Below are 14,744 nucleotides of genomic sequence, written 5' to 3' on the forward strand. Positions count from 1 at the left end.
AGCATTAATTATATTTTAGCTATTTGACCACTGCCAAGAGCTCTAAACAGAAATTAAAACAAGCATTAAAATAAAGAGAGATTTTATATGAACCTTTTCTTGAAATTAAGTTTCGTACTTTTGCCTCAGCATTCCTTTCTTTATTTTATCCATTGCCAGAAAGCACAAAGTCTGTGAATTAAGGACTTTAATTCAAATAAGCTTTTTTCATTAATCTGCACAAATTCATATACTGCGCAAATGTATTTGGAAAAATATTGTGTGGCTTTAATTTGTCTTTAACTGTAAACATATTCACTGTAGCATCAAAGTGGGAGCAGATTTACTGTATGTAGATTGTTAATAGTTCTTAGTGCTGAACTGTTACCTCACATGACTGAGCAGCACAGTGGGCATATAGACAGCTGTGTTTTCCTGGCCATGAAGGTTTTCTTTGTATAGATCTTCTGTATTCTGCTTCTGGTTGTCTCATTGTATAAAGTGGCATTATATGTAGAACAATTGCAGAATAGTAAAAACACGATATGTGAAGTTCCCTACATAGAGTTAAAACTTTAAACTTATTTCAGAAAGAAGGAAGAATCTCTTAATTTTATAATCATCCATCTTCAGTCCACTTGCCTTGGTGACGTTCATATTAATTATTATATTCCATCCTAAGAAGCATACACCCAAAAGAATGTAAAGCTCTTAAACAATATTGCTATCTTTTCCAAGCAGGAAAGACATAAAGAGATTTTAGGAACAATGAGGCCTTGTGTGTTTATCCTATGCTGTGGTAATGCCACTCTGAAATTCCTTCATGGCTCAGCATCCTCACCTTACTAACCAAGAGCACTTTTCTACCAGAGCAGTGTTTTACAGATGATTGCTCTGTTGTTTTCATTTAGAAACAAGGAATTCATCATTAAAATAAATACAGCCATTTCGTGTTTTTCTTGGGTTATCGATGAGTACCCTGTGTGTGTTAGTATGTGTTACACACATTCACTATTCTTTCGCCCTGCACATGAACTGCCTGGGTAGCTAACTGGTTTAACAAAACAATTATGAGATTTAACAACAGTTCTATAATATATAACTATAGAATAGTGCTGAAAGTAAGCTGTGAGATTTTTCTGTTCCTGATATAGGGCTTTTTGAGATTTGTGTGGGCATGACAACTACAAATACTTTCTGACCTTTTATTTTCTGTAAACTGTGAATTGACTATCCATCAAAATTCTCTGTTGGTGTTTAATACACTTATACAGTTAATATTTATAAAACTGTCACAATGACTGATTTTGACAAGCAAGTCATACTTGTTTTCAGTTATTCTGGCAGCCAATGCACAATTCATTTTCTACCTTGGAGAGAACTCCAGTTGTCATATAACCTCTTCTAGTCTTAAACTCTTCTAGTTTTAAACATCTTTAAATCGAATAACTCTTAGCAGAGGGTAAACTTCTTGCCTTGTAGATATCCACACAAGGCCTCATTGTTTCCAAAATCGGAAAGAAATAAAAGATTCTCTTTGTGTTTTACATTATGTGATCATGATTAAAGGAGTAAGAATGAAATTTAAAGCATGAGTGTTACAGTAGGTGCTTTTATGTTCCCTTTTTCACATTTTCTGTTTGAAATAAAATTTTGTATATATCAATCAGCTGTAAGAATGGCCATGTTTTTTAACTATAATCATGTGCCATAGCAGAGTGTAAATATGTTTAATTAATTTATGGCCACTTGGAATATGAGCTGAAAAACTGAATTGATTTCCTTGCAGCTGTTTATGTGTGCTTGATGTCTTCATAATTGACTTCTCTAAGCTGTAGACTGTGGCAGGGAGTTGTCAGAACGCATTCCTGTATGATATGCCCTTTAGAATGACAGGCCACATAGCACTACCTCACTGACTCGAGGAATGGAGGGAGGAATCTCTGTGGAGAAGGATAAGAAGGACTTGTAGGTACTGATTATTCTGCAAGAGCAAATGACATTGAAGTTGGCATGTCGGTATGCCTCATGGGTGGCTTGCTGGGCTGGCCTGGGAAGCACTAGGATGCTCTGAAAGTTGTAGTTGATATGAGGACATGACAGCCGCATGAGTCCAGACTCTGCTGTGCGGAAATATGGCCAGGTCTTGCTGAGGGTTGAAAATCAGTCCCTATCAAAACTGGCCTGGTAGACCTTTCACTCGGACATCATTTAATATTATTAAAAATATCTCTTAAACGACTGAATAGGCATTCACACTCAAGTGATATTCACACTTTTATGTCTGCAAGGCAGAACAGCATAGAGGACATCTTTATTCAGGGTCAACTTCATTGGACATACCTGATAAAGGGCCACGTGTTTTGGATATGAAATTAATAACACAAGCAAATGTTTTCTGATTCTATGATTTAAAGTGGAAGTCCATAACTGTATAACTAAAAAAATCATAAAGCAACTACAAGGAAATTAAAAAATATGGTGTGCTGTGTAATGAGTTTTATTTTGTTTTTGATATTTATGCATTCTTTATTCAAATGTTTTTATCAGAGACAACGCTCTTGAAAGAAAAAAGGGAACATTTTTATCAATTGTTTCTTTTTGTCTTGAAGTTGCAGCACGCAGCAACTATGATCATCATGACTTGGAACTCCTGGACAAGACAAAAGTAAAAGATGTGAGGAACAAATCAAAATGCAACGAAAAGATTCTGAAGAAATCCTCTGAAAACATTTATTCAAGGACCTTTAATGTTTTAGAAGATGAGAGTGTAAAACTGTTGCTAGGCAGCTTTATGAACTGCTACATTAGTGGAGGCTCCAGTTGATCACTGCTTTATTGATATGTCACAAACAGCAACAAAAAAATTGATTTCATGTTTACATTTAACAGTAACTAGCAGTTTAAATGGAATGATCTGCATTAGTAAGATGGAATTGAAATGTAGGCATGTACAGTAACAGTCCCCATCAGAATGTCCCAGCAAGACGGAGGGAAGAAAGGACGAGTGAATCATCTTCAGAGCTGAAACCAGTGAAAACATCTGAAGGACCTCTATTGCCTGAAAAGATATACTGCAAAAGAACATACTGTGTTTATGCGTTATTTGACAAGAATCATTCTGTATATACCATACGATGTTTTAGTATTTTTTATTTTGCCAATATGTCAGTACAATAGTGCATTCTGGTATTTATTTCAGAATCAGTGCATTGCTGGTGATTCTAGAAGGAGGTCATTAAATGACCTGGATAAATAAAAAATGCTTCAATGTTTGAATAATTGCACATCTGTATTTATTTAATCTATTAAATGCTCTGAGATTTCAGAGATTTTATATAACTAGCATCCAGTCTTTTATTAAAAATGACCTGTTGACAAGTTCAGTCATCAAGAGATGAACAGTTACTATTATAAACCTTATAATCCTCACAACCTGAACTTATTATCACATTTTTGCTTTTAGGATTACACAAAACACAGGATTAGTACAGTATTTTCCAATGTCATGGTAAAACAGAAAAGCAACTGTGTCCTGTTGTACAGTATATAGGATGTCCTTTAAACAGGGCTTCCTACATGGTGTGATACAACTTGTACATTGCATTTTAGAATGTGTGCAATAACCCAGTTTATCACCCTGCCATAGCCTGTTCAAGACATCATTCGAAAGGCTGAAGCACCTGTGTTTTACTAGAACCACAACACTGTGACTCGTACTGTAATTGCACTACGGCAAATTTCTAACAACACAGTGCAGGCGAAGAACTTGTTCTCTTTTTCTTGAATTACCAAACATACCAAAGTACTAAATAATTCTGATTTCTAAATTAGTAATCACTAAGTAATATACAGTATATGGGTTTAAGTTTCTGTCATCAACAAAATAAAAGTTTTTATAAGCTTTGTGATGGAATGTACTGGAAATGAAACTTGAACATCTTTCAGTTATGAATGTTGTGTAGATCTAGTCATAATGTGGGAGAGGAGTAAAATATGTGTTAATGGTTTATAAGGAAAGGTTCGTTTTCTTCATAGTACAAGCTACAATAGTGTTAAACATTATATTTACACTTGTATTTCAATTAGAGTGCAATATATGCATATGTGCCCTCAGTTTTTCTTTTCTTTTTTATTAAAGGAAATAATTCTTCATACATTTCATCTGACTGCACTATTCATTTCTTGCTATTTCTGTTTATTACATTAAAGTAAAAAGAGGCACTGTCTCTGAACAACTATGATCTCCGTCTATCTATAGATTTCAGAGAAGGTAAATAAAAGAAGACCACACAATATAAAGCAGAATTAAACAGATCTCATTCATGCTGTCAGTGTGTTTCAAGGACTTTGCCAGCAGTGCAGTACATAACGTCTGCTATAATGACTATTTTTTCAGATGTCTTAAGAATTCAGTTTTGTAGCTAATTAATCAAAGGCATGCTGTCCTGTGCCAGTACTATACATTGGTGCACTGTTTAGACTGTGCTAAAATCATACACTTCCATCCAGTGTTTATTCCCATTAAAACTGCACACACTCTTTAGGAAAAAAAGGTACTGTACATATCACACATCAATCAGATCAGGTACTATTATTTTACACAGTAACGACAAGCAGTAAGGAGACATCACCCTAAGACATATTTGATTTTTTGCAAGAAAGCTCTTCGTCTGAGCTAAATGTCTCTTTATAAAGTGTGTAGGGTTAGCAAAGCAGCCTCCAGTGCAATTTCATGAATGCCATGTACACAGAAAGGGTCTCTAATAACAAAGGGGCTTTGATACCATGGAGTATCACAGTATCCGTTGGTAGAACAACTTCGAAAAGCATTCTTTTGTATTTACGATCAGTGCAGTGGTGGTTTTAGTAGTTTGTACAGTTTAACATTTAAATAATTATCCCTTCAAAGATATGACTTACTGTACAATACCATTTCAGTTCAAATCTTGAGCATACTGGACTATACGGCACCAGAAAAGTGGAACAGATTAACATGGTTTAGTTCCCTGATATATTCATACAATTTTAATAAAACCTCTTGATATTTTCTTCTGAGGAGACCTCATTTGTGATTGGATTTTAATATATACAGTATATACATCTGAATGCAAGTATTAAAATAAATATAAAGTTAAAAGAAAACACTGTAAAATCAAATGTTAAATAACCCTCTTCAGTCAGGAGTCTCAGGTCTCATTTCCTGGAAGGACTTGTCTTTTGGTTTTGTTTCACCATAGCTCACAGTTACATTGTTGAATTAACTATTTAACAACTGCATAACAGGAATACAGTATTTCTGCGCCTATAACAGGAATACAGTATTTCTGCTCATGCTCAGATGTGTTTTATAAGTAACCTCCTTTATTGAAGTGAAGGTCAATCAAAAGTGGATCAGCTGGTAAAGAAATCATGTATACTGTGTCTAACTAAGAAAATAATTAGGTCAGTTATTTCATTGAATATTCATGTACAGTATGAACAAAAGTTGGAAGACAATAGGAATTAAGTCTGAGACTCCCTGCCCACTAAGCTAGAGGCTTTTGTTTCTCATTTTAGTTAGAAAAATCAGTGGAAGACCTGAGGTCCTGACAGTCTGGGGACATAGCACGCTTTGTCTTTATTCCTGCACAATTAAAACCTCTGGCAAAAATAAAAGGTTGTAGACCAAACTAGAGTTTAGAAACAGGAAGTACATGTTCAGGAAGATGAAAAACAATGTCTTATGTTGAATGTTTGTCAAAGCTTAATACTACTGAGCACACGAACAGTGAGGGATTCACCCCCCTGTATACTGGCAGAACACTGCACATCTGGAACCACTGTCCTGCACGAACAATCCCTCAGTGTTGAGTCTGACCCTGCGCTGAGCTCTCTCCCAAAGTGTGAAGGCGTATTCATTGCTATTTGAGGATTCTGCATGCATGGTAAGAAAAAAATTATCGCTTAAATATTCTAGAGTTCTAAATTAAAGCTTCCTTTCTCGATTTCTAAACTTGATAAAAACAAAAAAATTTACATAAAAAATAAAAGTCAGCAGAGACAAACCTTCAGCACATGTATTTCAGAATGGCTGCATTCAGGTCATTTAGTTAGCATTAAATGTAGCGTTTCCAATGTACATATTATAATTCAAATCACTAAAGTGCACACATAATTTCCAATTGAAAATAGGAATAAAAGCTTTAGAGTATTATTTTCTCATCAGCAAGCTTGCCTTTTCAATTTTACATTTTTAAGATACAATTCCAATATAAATTATGTATAATACCGTGTTTATTATTAGATACTGTTGGATTCCTACTAACTAGAAAGAACATTTTTCTTCAAAGAGTGAATGATGAGATTTTGATGAGTCCCGCTGTTCTTCAGAGAAGCTGCACGCCGTCGGTGCTGCCGGTTGGGGGCACCTACACATGTGGGTAGCGGTAACTAATTTTGGCAATGACATCACAGCAAGCCACACAGTGACAACCGCAGAGAAAGAATTAGCCGGGAAAGGAGCTCATATATTGGCTGTCCGAAATAATAAGCATGCTCGAGTAAAAATAAAAATAAAAACGCGGTTCGCAACCAACTGAATCTACAAAACACGAAATTCCATCAACCTGTTCGACCGCGTACTGATTGATCATTTACTCGCTGATAATGTCAATAGAGTAGTGCATTGTGCCTTCAGCAACACCAGGAACCGGCTTCGTGCAAGCATGCAGCGAAGGTCGCATCTGTTCAGGTGAAAGCAGGATGGAATTCGTCCGGAACCAACGGAATGAGAGAGCTAGGAAACGCTGTTTTATTCCGGGTCTTTTTCGATGAATACCTCGTAGTGTTGTAATTGCGGAATCTATGCAATACTGCAAATAAAAACAATATTCAGGTTTAAAAAATACATATAGATGAAATAACAGGATTAATTGAAGAAGTAACTGCAGCTGGATCCTGTAATGCAAGGTAAGAGGCATTTAATCATGCACGCTTGTAAAACTCGTTTTCAGGTACAGTATTAGACTGATAAGGTTAGTTTCAGACAACGAAAGAGCTACAGCTGGATTTTGAGATACGTTATTTACTGTTTATTAATTTTGTGTGAGTGTTTACAGCTAAAGAGGAAATAACACGTTGATGTTTGGAGTATGTAAAATCTATTTAGGTGCATATCATGTAAATATTTTTAAAACGTTCAGTGTCCTCAATATTTGTGCACGTGTGAAAAAGCTTGTCCTTCAGTACTGGGTGAGACCGGTGTGGTTTGCAACTGTGTTAGTCAAGCTGTCAAGTGCTGGCGTCGTACTGTATCTTAGGGATGGTTCCTCCTGTCTCACTAGGCTGAAAGATCATTTTCATGTCTGAAATTCCCTCGAATTTGGCCATCTGGTTTCGAGCTTTGTTAAATACTGCACTTGCGCATGATCTAAAAATAGAAGGCCGACAAATGCAGCTCTTCCCTGGATAGCGGTATGCAGAAGGACCCGAGGGGGTGAGAGCTCTACAAACTCAAAACCCCGCAGGTGTCAACTTCGACCCCAGGAATGGCGAGCTCTTGCAGGTTTATAGAGGTCGCATCAACGCTAAAGCCGCCGTATCAATATCATCAATATCATCAAGTGAAGAGTACATAATGAAGAGGAGCAAGGGATGACAGGCAATTCATTCGATCAATGATACACTCGGTGGACTGCAACGATCATGTTGTTGGGTACTAAAACGTTTTCCATCTCCATTTTGTATACTTATGTTAATATCACTTTGCTGCAGGGATGTAAAACTTCATAATTGTAATATTTCTAACCTGGCTCCAAAGTGATTTATAAATACGTGTACGTTTAAAGAGGAACTGCAGTCCCAATTTCTCAGACCGCTTATTAAATCTCGGAAACAAAATAAATTAATTGACGGCATAGAAAAAACATGACTAATTCTGAATTAAGCACATATCGGGAACTCTGTGAGAGTACAGTAAGTCTCCGTGTTGTGACAAACCCCTGGTCTCCAGTTCGCAAGAATAGTGACGTGATGTAGCCCTTCCTGCTCACTAGTCACCGTACTGACGTAATGTGATGTGCAAGCCAATGAATACAGGTTGTGCAGCAGACATTTCACCGCAGGAATGTTCCAGTGATATCTGCGTGCAGAGTTACCAAGTAAGTTGTATAAGTTTGGAAAAACCATAATATAATATAGGCTACTTAAGATTTATACTGTATGTATTCTAGGTACGGAGTTATGACATGAAGCTTTTACTTCAACACCCCATTTCAACTGATAAACATTCGTTTAACTGCGATGTAGTGTATTTTGTACACAGAAATTTCAATAGTACAGGTATTTAATAGTACAAAGCTTTGAGGTATTGCCAAGTTTACCTTATCTAGTTTACTTTGAATGAACATGAATGAGCCGTTATGTTCCTCGTACTGTTATTTTTGTGCTGGGACAGACAATATTTACTGTGTAGTACAAAGCGTTGAATAAACAGTGATATTGCCAAGTTTTCCTTAGTTTACTTTGCCTGTTTTGTGTCGAGCCGGCTCAACATGAATGAAAAGGGTGTGTCACTACTTTTGTGCAGGGACAGATGAGACGAAATTCAGTTTCATCAAACTGCGAGCGGAGAATGAAAAAGTCTTTTTTTAAAAATGATCAGCTGACGTGTTTTGTCACTGGAAAAGAAGCATCAACAGCAGAGAGCAGTTTGACCCTGGGCCATGTGACAAACGAGGGACATCACGTGAGGGGTCTCATTACCCTTTTGATAACGATGCCCCTTGAATTCCTCATGCACTTGAGGCCACACTGGTGCAGCGTCACAGAAGTGTGGATCTGGAGGAAGGACTCAGGGCTCAGTGCGAGAATTGGGACACAATGAAAGTGATATGGCGCTGCTCACACTGTCCCTGCGTTGCTAATGTGGCTAAGCGTTCCTTTGCTATTTTTTCCATAATGCAGGGCAGATTGCCTTCTCTGAACATCTCAGCCACCCCCTTCAGAACTGACTGATGCTGCAGTGTAGGTGTGGGTCTGAATTCAGGGGTAAGTCTGGTGAATTCAGTTCCATTTGTGATTGTAAGCTTCCCCACTATGGTTGTCTGCATGTTTCCGACTTATCTGTAAACCATCTCAGTTCTCGTGAACTGTGTGAGTCATGGCTTCTAGCTGCATATTGGTGATGAAAGCGTTGTAGTGCAAATACAGAAACGCAACACTAGTGGAAAATACAGTCCTGTGTTACAGATCATGTATAACAGATTATGATTTGTGCGAATACATACAGTATATATCCATCCATTTTCCAGCATTATCCGTTTTCTGATTCATTCTGTTTTATTCAGAAAAGGACTGTGGGGGAGCTGGAGTCTACCCCAGCATGTAGTGGGCACAAGGCAGGGTACACGCTGGACATGATGCCAGTCCATTATAGGGCACACAGCCAAGTAACTCACCACCAGCTCATTGGACTGTGGGAGGAAACTCACTTTGAATGCAAGAGGAGCACAAGCTCCATGCAGATGCACCTCAGGAATAGAACCTCATAACAGATACAGATGCAGGGTGCCTGGCAGGCACACACACACACACACACACACACACATATATATACTGTATACAAACTGTGTATATATCCATCACTGATCCATCAAATTGATCAGTTTTGTTAGTTATTTTAATCATATTTTGATTATTTACATTTCATTAGCAAACTCTGATGGGAAGTTCGCCAAAATTTTGTATCCAATCAGAGTGGCAATCCTACAGTGGTCCGACAGGTTTGGTCATATTCGACTCCAGCCCAGGCAGTCCCAGCTCTGTCCAATACAGGGCCACAGGAGAGCCGGAGCCTGTCCCGGCAAGCAAGGAGTGCAAGGCAGGATACACCCTGGGTGGGACACCAGTATACCGCAGGCTACATACAGGCACAGACACAAACACCCGCACACTCGCGCCAGGGTATATAAACCGATCATTACTTCACACTCTAAAGACTTCTGGGTACCTTTTATTTCTGTATTGCAGATGAACTAGTCTTGTGAAAACTTTGCCTTAATTATTATTCATCCTGACAGAAGAGAATGACTTTAATGATGTTGATAATTGTTTTTTTTTTATTATTATTATAAATGTTACAAATGAAAATGTATTACTTTCTAAACTAGCAACTTGTTAATGTTATATTGCAGGGTGAAAATGGTGCAGAAATATCAGTCTCCGGTGCGAGTGTACAAGTACTCCTTTGAAATGGTGATGGCGGTGAGTACACTTCCCTAGTAGATCTGGGAATTAACAGTGAAAGCTGCTGGGTGAAGACGGTGACAGGTCTGTCAGTGGAGGGCACAGACAGTCACATTGTCCACTGTTTTCTTGCCTTACTCTGCTCAGCGCATTACATGACATTAAATACTAAACTGTGTGAACCTCTCCTACCTTTAGGGTTACGTTTGTCATTTAATTATCTTTGCTAAAAAAAGTAAGAATCGAATTGAGATAAGAAGTTCCCCTCCCCCGGGTGCAGTGCAGAGCTTTGCTGCAGCTGCAGGTAGAGAAAGCTCAGTGTGCTGTGCTTTTCTGCGTACAGTTACAATTAATTCAACTGCAAGCAGAAATGTTTAATTCTAGCACTGCCTGTTATTTCTGTTCATAACAAATGCAAGGAGACTACACTTTTCAAGTGAGGCCAAGTGAGTCATTGATATTTTAATGATAAATCATTATAACAGAGTCTATCATGTTGAATTCTTCCTAATTATTAATGTTCAAAATACACCTCATCTTACACCAGAGTCCAGATAAAGATTAAGAAAAGCTCCTTCATATCGCAAAATGTGGCTTCTCCTGAGGAGGTACATAGGGAGAAAAACACAGAATCTCACAGCTCCTGAATAACAGCCTAATTATTTTAATTTAAAGCAATTGTTTTAGATCTGGAGTACTTTTCCTTGTCTTGCTTCTCTATTTGTCTTGCCTTATGCTTGAATCCAAAAGGTCTTATCAAAATAACTTTCAGAGATGGTGATCGCAATGAGATTGTTTTAGACTGTAGCTCCTGAAGACTTGCTGTTTCTGCAGTTTGTCCTGAGTTAAGATTGTTGCACCAATGAGGTATTTAATGCTAATTAGAGTCTCTGTATATGAAGTCAAAGATCAAGATGAAACATTGGCTAATTGAGTTCTGTCAGCACATTAAGTGTTTCTTAGCATTTGTCAAGTAGTTCAGAATGATCAGTCCTATCTGGTAGCTATTACAGTACCTAAATGTCTTCAAATGAATTTAAGCCTGAACTGATATTCTGCAGTAGCTGTTGATAAAAAGAAGTGCAGGCAGGTAGATGGCAGATTCTTTTGGGCTCAGTTTCAAGTTTACTTGATAGATTACATGAGAGGTCATTAAAATTACATTTGCTGAATAAACAATGGAGTCATAGCGCTCAGAGCTGATAGGGTATCACTGATGCTTGGCCTTCTCTTGCAGGAAAGAGGTTATTAGCATAGAATGCATTGAGACTATGATTACTATGATACTATCTGTATCTGATTTAGAGTCTTTGTTAGGATGGTTATGGTGTAGTAATCCTGATCTGATATTTGTCAAAGTTAAACCTGACATTGGGTTTGTTTAATGTTCCATAGCAACCTGGCCCTCATATCCATTCATTTTCCAGTTTAAGGTCTAGGCAAAATTGTTCAAAAGAAAATCCTCCAATTCCCAAACCCCAAGAATTTGGGGCGAATCTCATTCAATTTTTGTTTTCTCTTATTTTTCTATCCTGTGAAATAAAATACCAAACATTAATTGTTTTGAACGCTCCAAAAATCACTTTGTTGTCTTATAGACCTTGATAGGACAATACATGTCTTGGATTTACTTACTAGATAAATTCAATGAGACTTACACGCAAGTCTGATAATGTCTGTGTCATATTTTAGTGTTCAGTGTCACTGCATCTAAATAATGAATATTCCTTCAAGTGAACTAATTATCTTGAACGTACCTGTCCGGGCAATGCGGGTGAATAAGGGTGCAGTGTAAGCGGCAGCCCTCATGTGAGCATATCAAACACTGCCTCGCATGGCTCTGGCTGCCTGCTTAGGTGGCCGGTGTCTATTTTTGGTAGACAGAACGTTCATGGGAGTCTTGTGATTTAGAAACAAAATATTGAATTTACAGTACAGTTCCTAAACACTCACCAAATTAAAAATCATTTATAGGAATAAACTAACACAACAAAGATAGTAGTTCGATGCAAAGTGTTATGCAAACAACAAAATGCAATAGTATTAGTAAGAATAGTAATAGTTAGAATTAAATATCAAGCATAGACAGATAGATGCAAAGAAGTAATGTTATAAAAGTACAGTATATACTGTAGGAACTATGAGAAACCAGTCCATCATCCATGTTCTAACCTCTTCATCCAAATCAGGGTCGCGGGGGAGCTGGAGTCTATCCCAGCAAGTAACAGGCACAAAGCAGGATTCACCCTGGATGGGACACCAGTCCATCACAGGGCACACACACACACACACCAGGGCCAGTTTTCCCAGAAGCCAGTTAACCCACCACAATGTCTTTGGACTGTGCGAGGAAACTGGAGCACCCAGAGGAGATGCACATAAACCCGGAGAGGACATACAAACTCCACACAGACAACACCCCTGGTCCGGAATTGATCCGAGAGACCCAGTGCTGTGAGGCTTAGGACTTAAAAATACCATTTCCATAACACTGGGCAGGGATCTGAGGATACAAGCACTATAGCTTGTTCAGAGCAAGAAATGAAGCAAACCGTTTGCAGTAGGTGGTGTAAAAGGAAACCGGAAAGAAAGCTGGACGGATGTTATTTTAGAAGCTCAAATAACCGTCTAGAGTCACACAGATATGGCCGCAAGCTGAATATCCTGTTTCACGGGCCAGTAGGAGCTCCTCGTGTTTCCAGAGCCTGCTGGTGAGATGGATGCTAGCCACACACACACACACACACACACACACACACACACACACACACACACACACACGAGCAGCAGGTCAGCAATGCCAGTTAACAAGAAAGACCTGACTGCCACCATGCCCCCATCCACAGGTTTAAGTTGGATACGTTTTAAGTGTTTCTAATTTCTTGTTTTCTCTTTGTATCGTATAAACCAGGAAGGGACCTTATAATCAAACGTGGATCAACCTTTTCAGTTTCTATTGTTTTTGTCTTAAGTGACAAAGAATTCCATTCACTGCAGTTAATATTTTTTTACCCAAGCATGTACAATAAAAGCTGAAAGAAAGACTTTTTTGCAAGAGGATTGTTAGAATGTTTATGTTAATCAATGCAAAATGTGAAAGTGATAATCAAGCCAAAGGATTGGGGATTTAGTTTTATTTATTAGGCTAATAAGTACAGTATCACACTTCCAATTTTGACTCTTTGACTATATTTTTATTCTAGATGATAGCAAATATATAGCAATACATGACATGAAACCAGCTCCAACTATACACCACAGTCAGCTATAGCACTGCTGACCTAATTTTGTTTTTACTGGATTATGCCCCCATGCTGAGGGTCTCATTATAACTCTGGGAGGGTTACTATTAATACTTTCAAGATGCTTTGAGGTCTCACTTTGTAACAACATTCTGGTATGTCATGTAGCCCCAGTGTTCTGACTTTGCCAAGCTGCAGCAGGGAAGAGCACTGTAATGCTCATCGACTAATACTGTATATGAGATGATAATAATAATATCAGTATTCATTCTGCCGCTCTGCACTGACAGAGGGAAAGCTAGATTGTCCAAACCCCCACCTTTATTCTGTGGTGTTCTCTGTCACCACACTGGTGCATTATTTTGGAAAATCTAGATCAAAGGAAAGAGTGTCACTTATTGTATTTCTGCACCAACACCACTGACTGCTGAAGCCTGACTTCCCTTACAACGTCTTTCCTGAATGGACCAGGCCCAGCTAAGATCTGACAAGGTGGCAATGCTGCTATCAACCGCATTTTATTATTGTACTCTACAGCTACAGATATCTGCAGTGAACATTAACGGTGCATAGGATTAGAAATGTAACTGCAGCTGATGATGTTTACCCAACCCTTTCATTTCTGTATTTTTTTAAAATTATTCAGTCATGTATAATTAGTTACCTGCCCAGTAAAAATAGAGAAGTCATGAGTTTAAATTCCCTGTGGTACTCATGTGCCTTACCTAGGGGTAACTCTAGGTCAGGAACAGATTTTGTTGCCATCGGCGCTAACACTAAGAGCATGGAAATACAGCTGTGTTATGTATCTGTAACATTTGCCAGTTGTCCAGCTTATTGGGCATTTCAGGCTGAAGGTTGTTGTAATTGCTACATGATCACAATCTCATGTAAAGCATCATCTGAAGAAGTTCGATTAGGTAGCTGCGTCAGAGTGCACAGGCTGCAAAGAAACGTGTAAAGGTTTATTCCTTCCTGTGGAAGACGAAGGCTCCACAGCCTAAATCTTGCGTCTCTTTTCTTTTCCTTTCAGCTTGGAACGAACCTTTAAAAGTATAAAATGACTTTACCGTCTCATAGCATCTGAATGACAATGTATATTGATGCAGATTTTTTTCATTTATATAATCAATCATTAGAATTATTCTTCGACCTGCAATATGGTAGTTCGTGTTTTACTTATAATGCAATACTTTGGCATTTTCCCGTTTTCTTTTACATTCATTTCTGTGCTTTTGATTTAAGCTTACTTTTGTTTCACTTCAGGTTAGTAAGCATAATGTTACACTGATTAGC

General features: G+C 38.0%; 2 protein-coding genes across 2 annotated transcripts in view; both read left to right on the forward strand.

The window, feature by feature from the left end:
• Window positions 1-3,324, forward strand: part of LOC148818757 (syntaxin-binding protein 4) — a 43,964-nt gene extending 40,640 nt beyond the window's left edge. Inside the window, exon 23 of the mRNA XM_088936693.1 lies at window positions 2,592-3,324. The gene's annotated coding sequence lies outside the window, so the exon portion shown is untranslated. The remainder of the gene's footprint in view (window positions 1-2,591) is intronic.
• Window positions 3,325-6,441: 3,117 nt separating this feature from the next.
• Window positions 6,442-14,744, forward strand: part of LOC148818758 (SEC14-like protein 5) — a 33,886-nt gene continuing 25,583 nt past the window's right edge. The window contains exons 1-3 of the mRNA XM_088936449.1: window positions 6,442-6,930; window positions 8,926-9,009; window positions 10,155-10,224. Coding sequence (XP_088792575.1) covers window positions 10,162-10,224 — 63 coding nt within the window. The 5' untranslated portion in view covers window positions 6,442-6,930; window positions 8,926-9,009; window positions 10,155-10,161. The remainder of the gene's footprint in view (window positions 6,931-8,925; window positions 9,010-10,154; window positions 10,225-14,744) is intronic.

The sequence above is a fragment of the Atractosteus spatula genome, chromosome 18 (genome assembly GCF_055471065.1).
Source record: "Atractosteus spatula isolate fAtrSpa1 chromosome 18, fAtrSpa1.hap1, whole genome shotgun sequence".
Lineage (NCBI taxonomy): Eukaryota > Metazoa > Chordata > Actinopteri > Semionotiformes > Lepisosteidae > Atractosteus > Atractosteus spatula.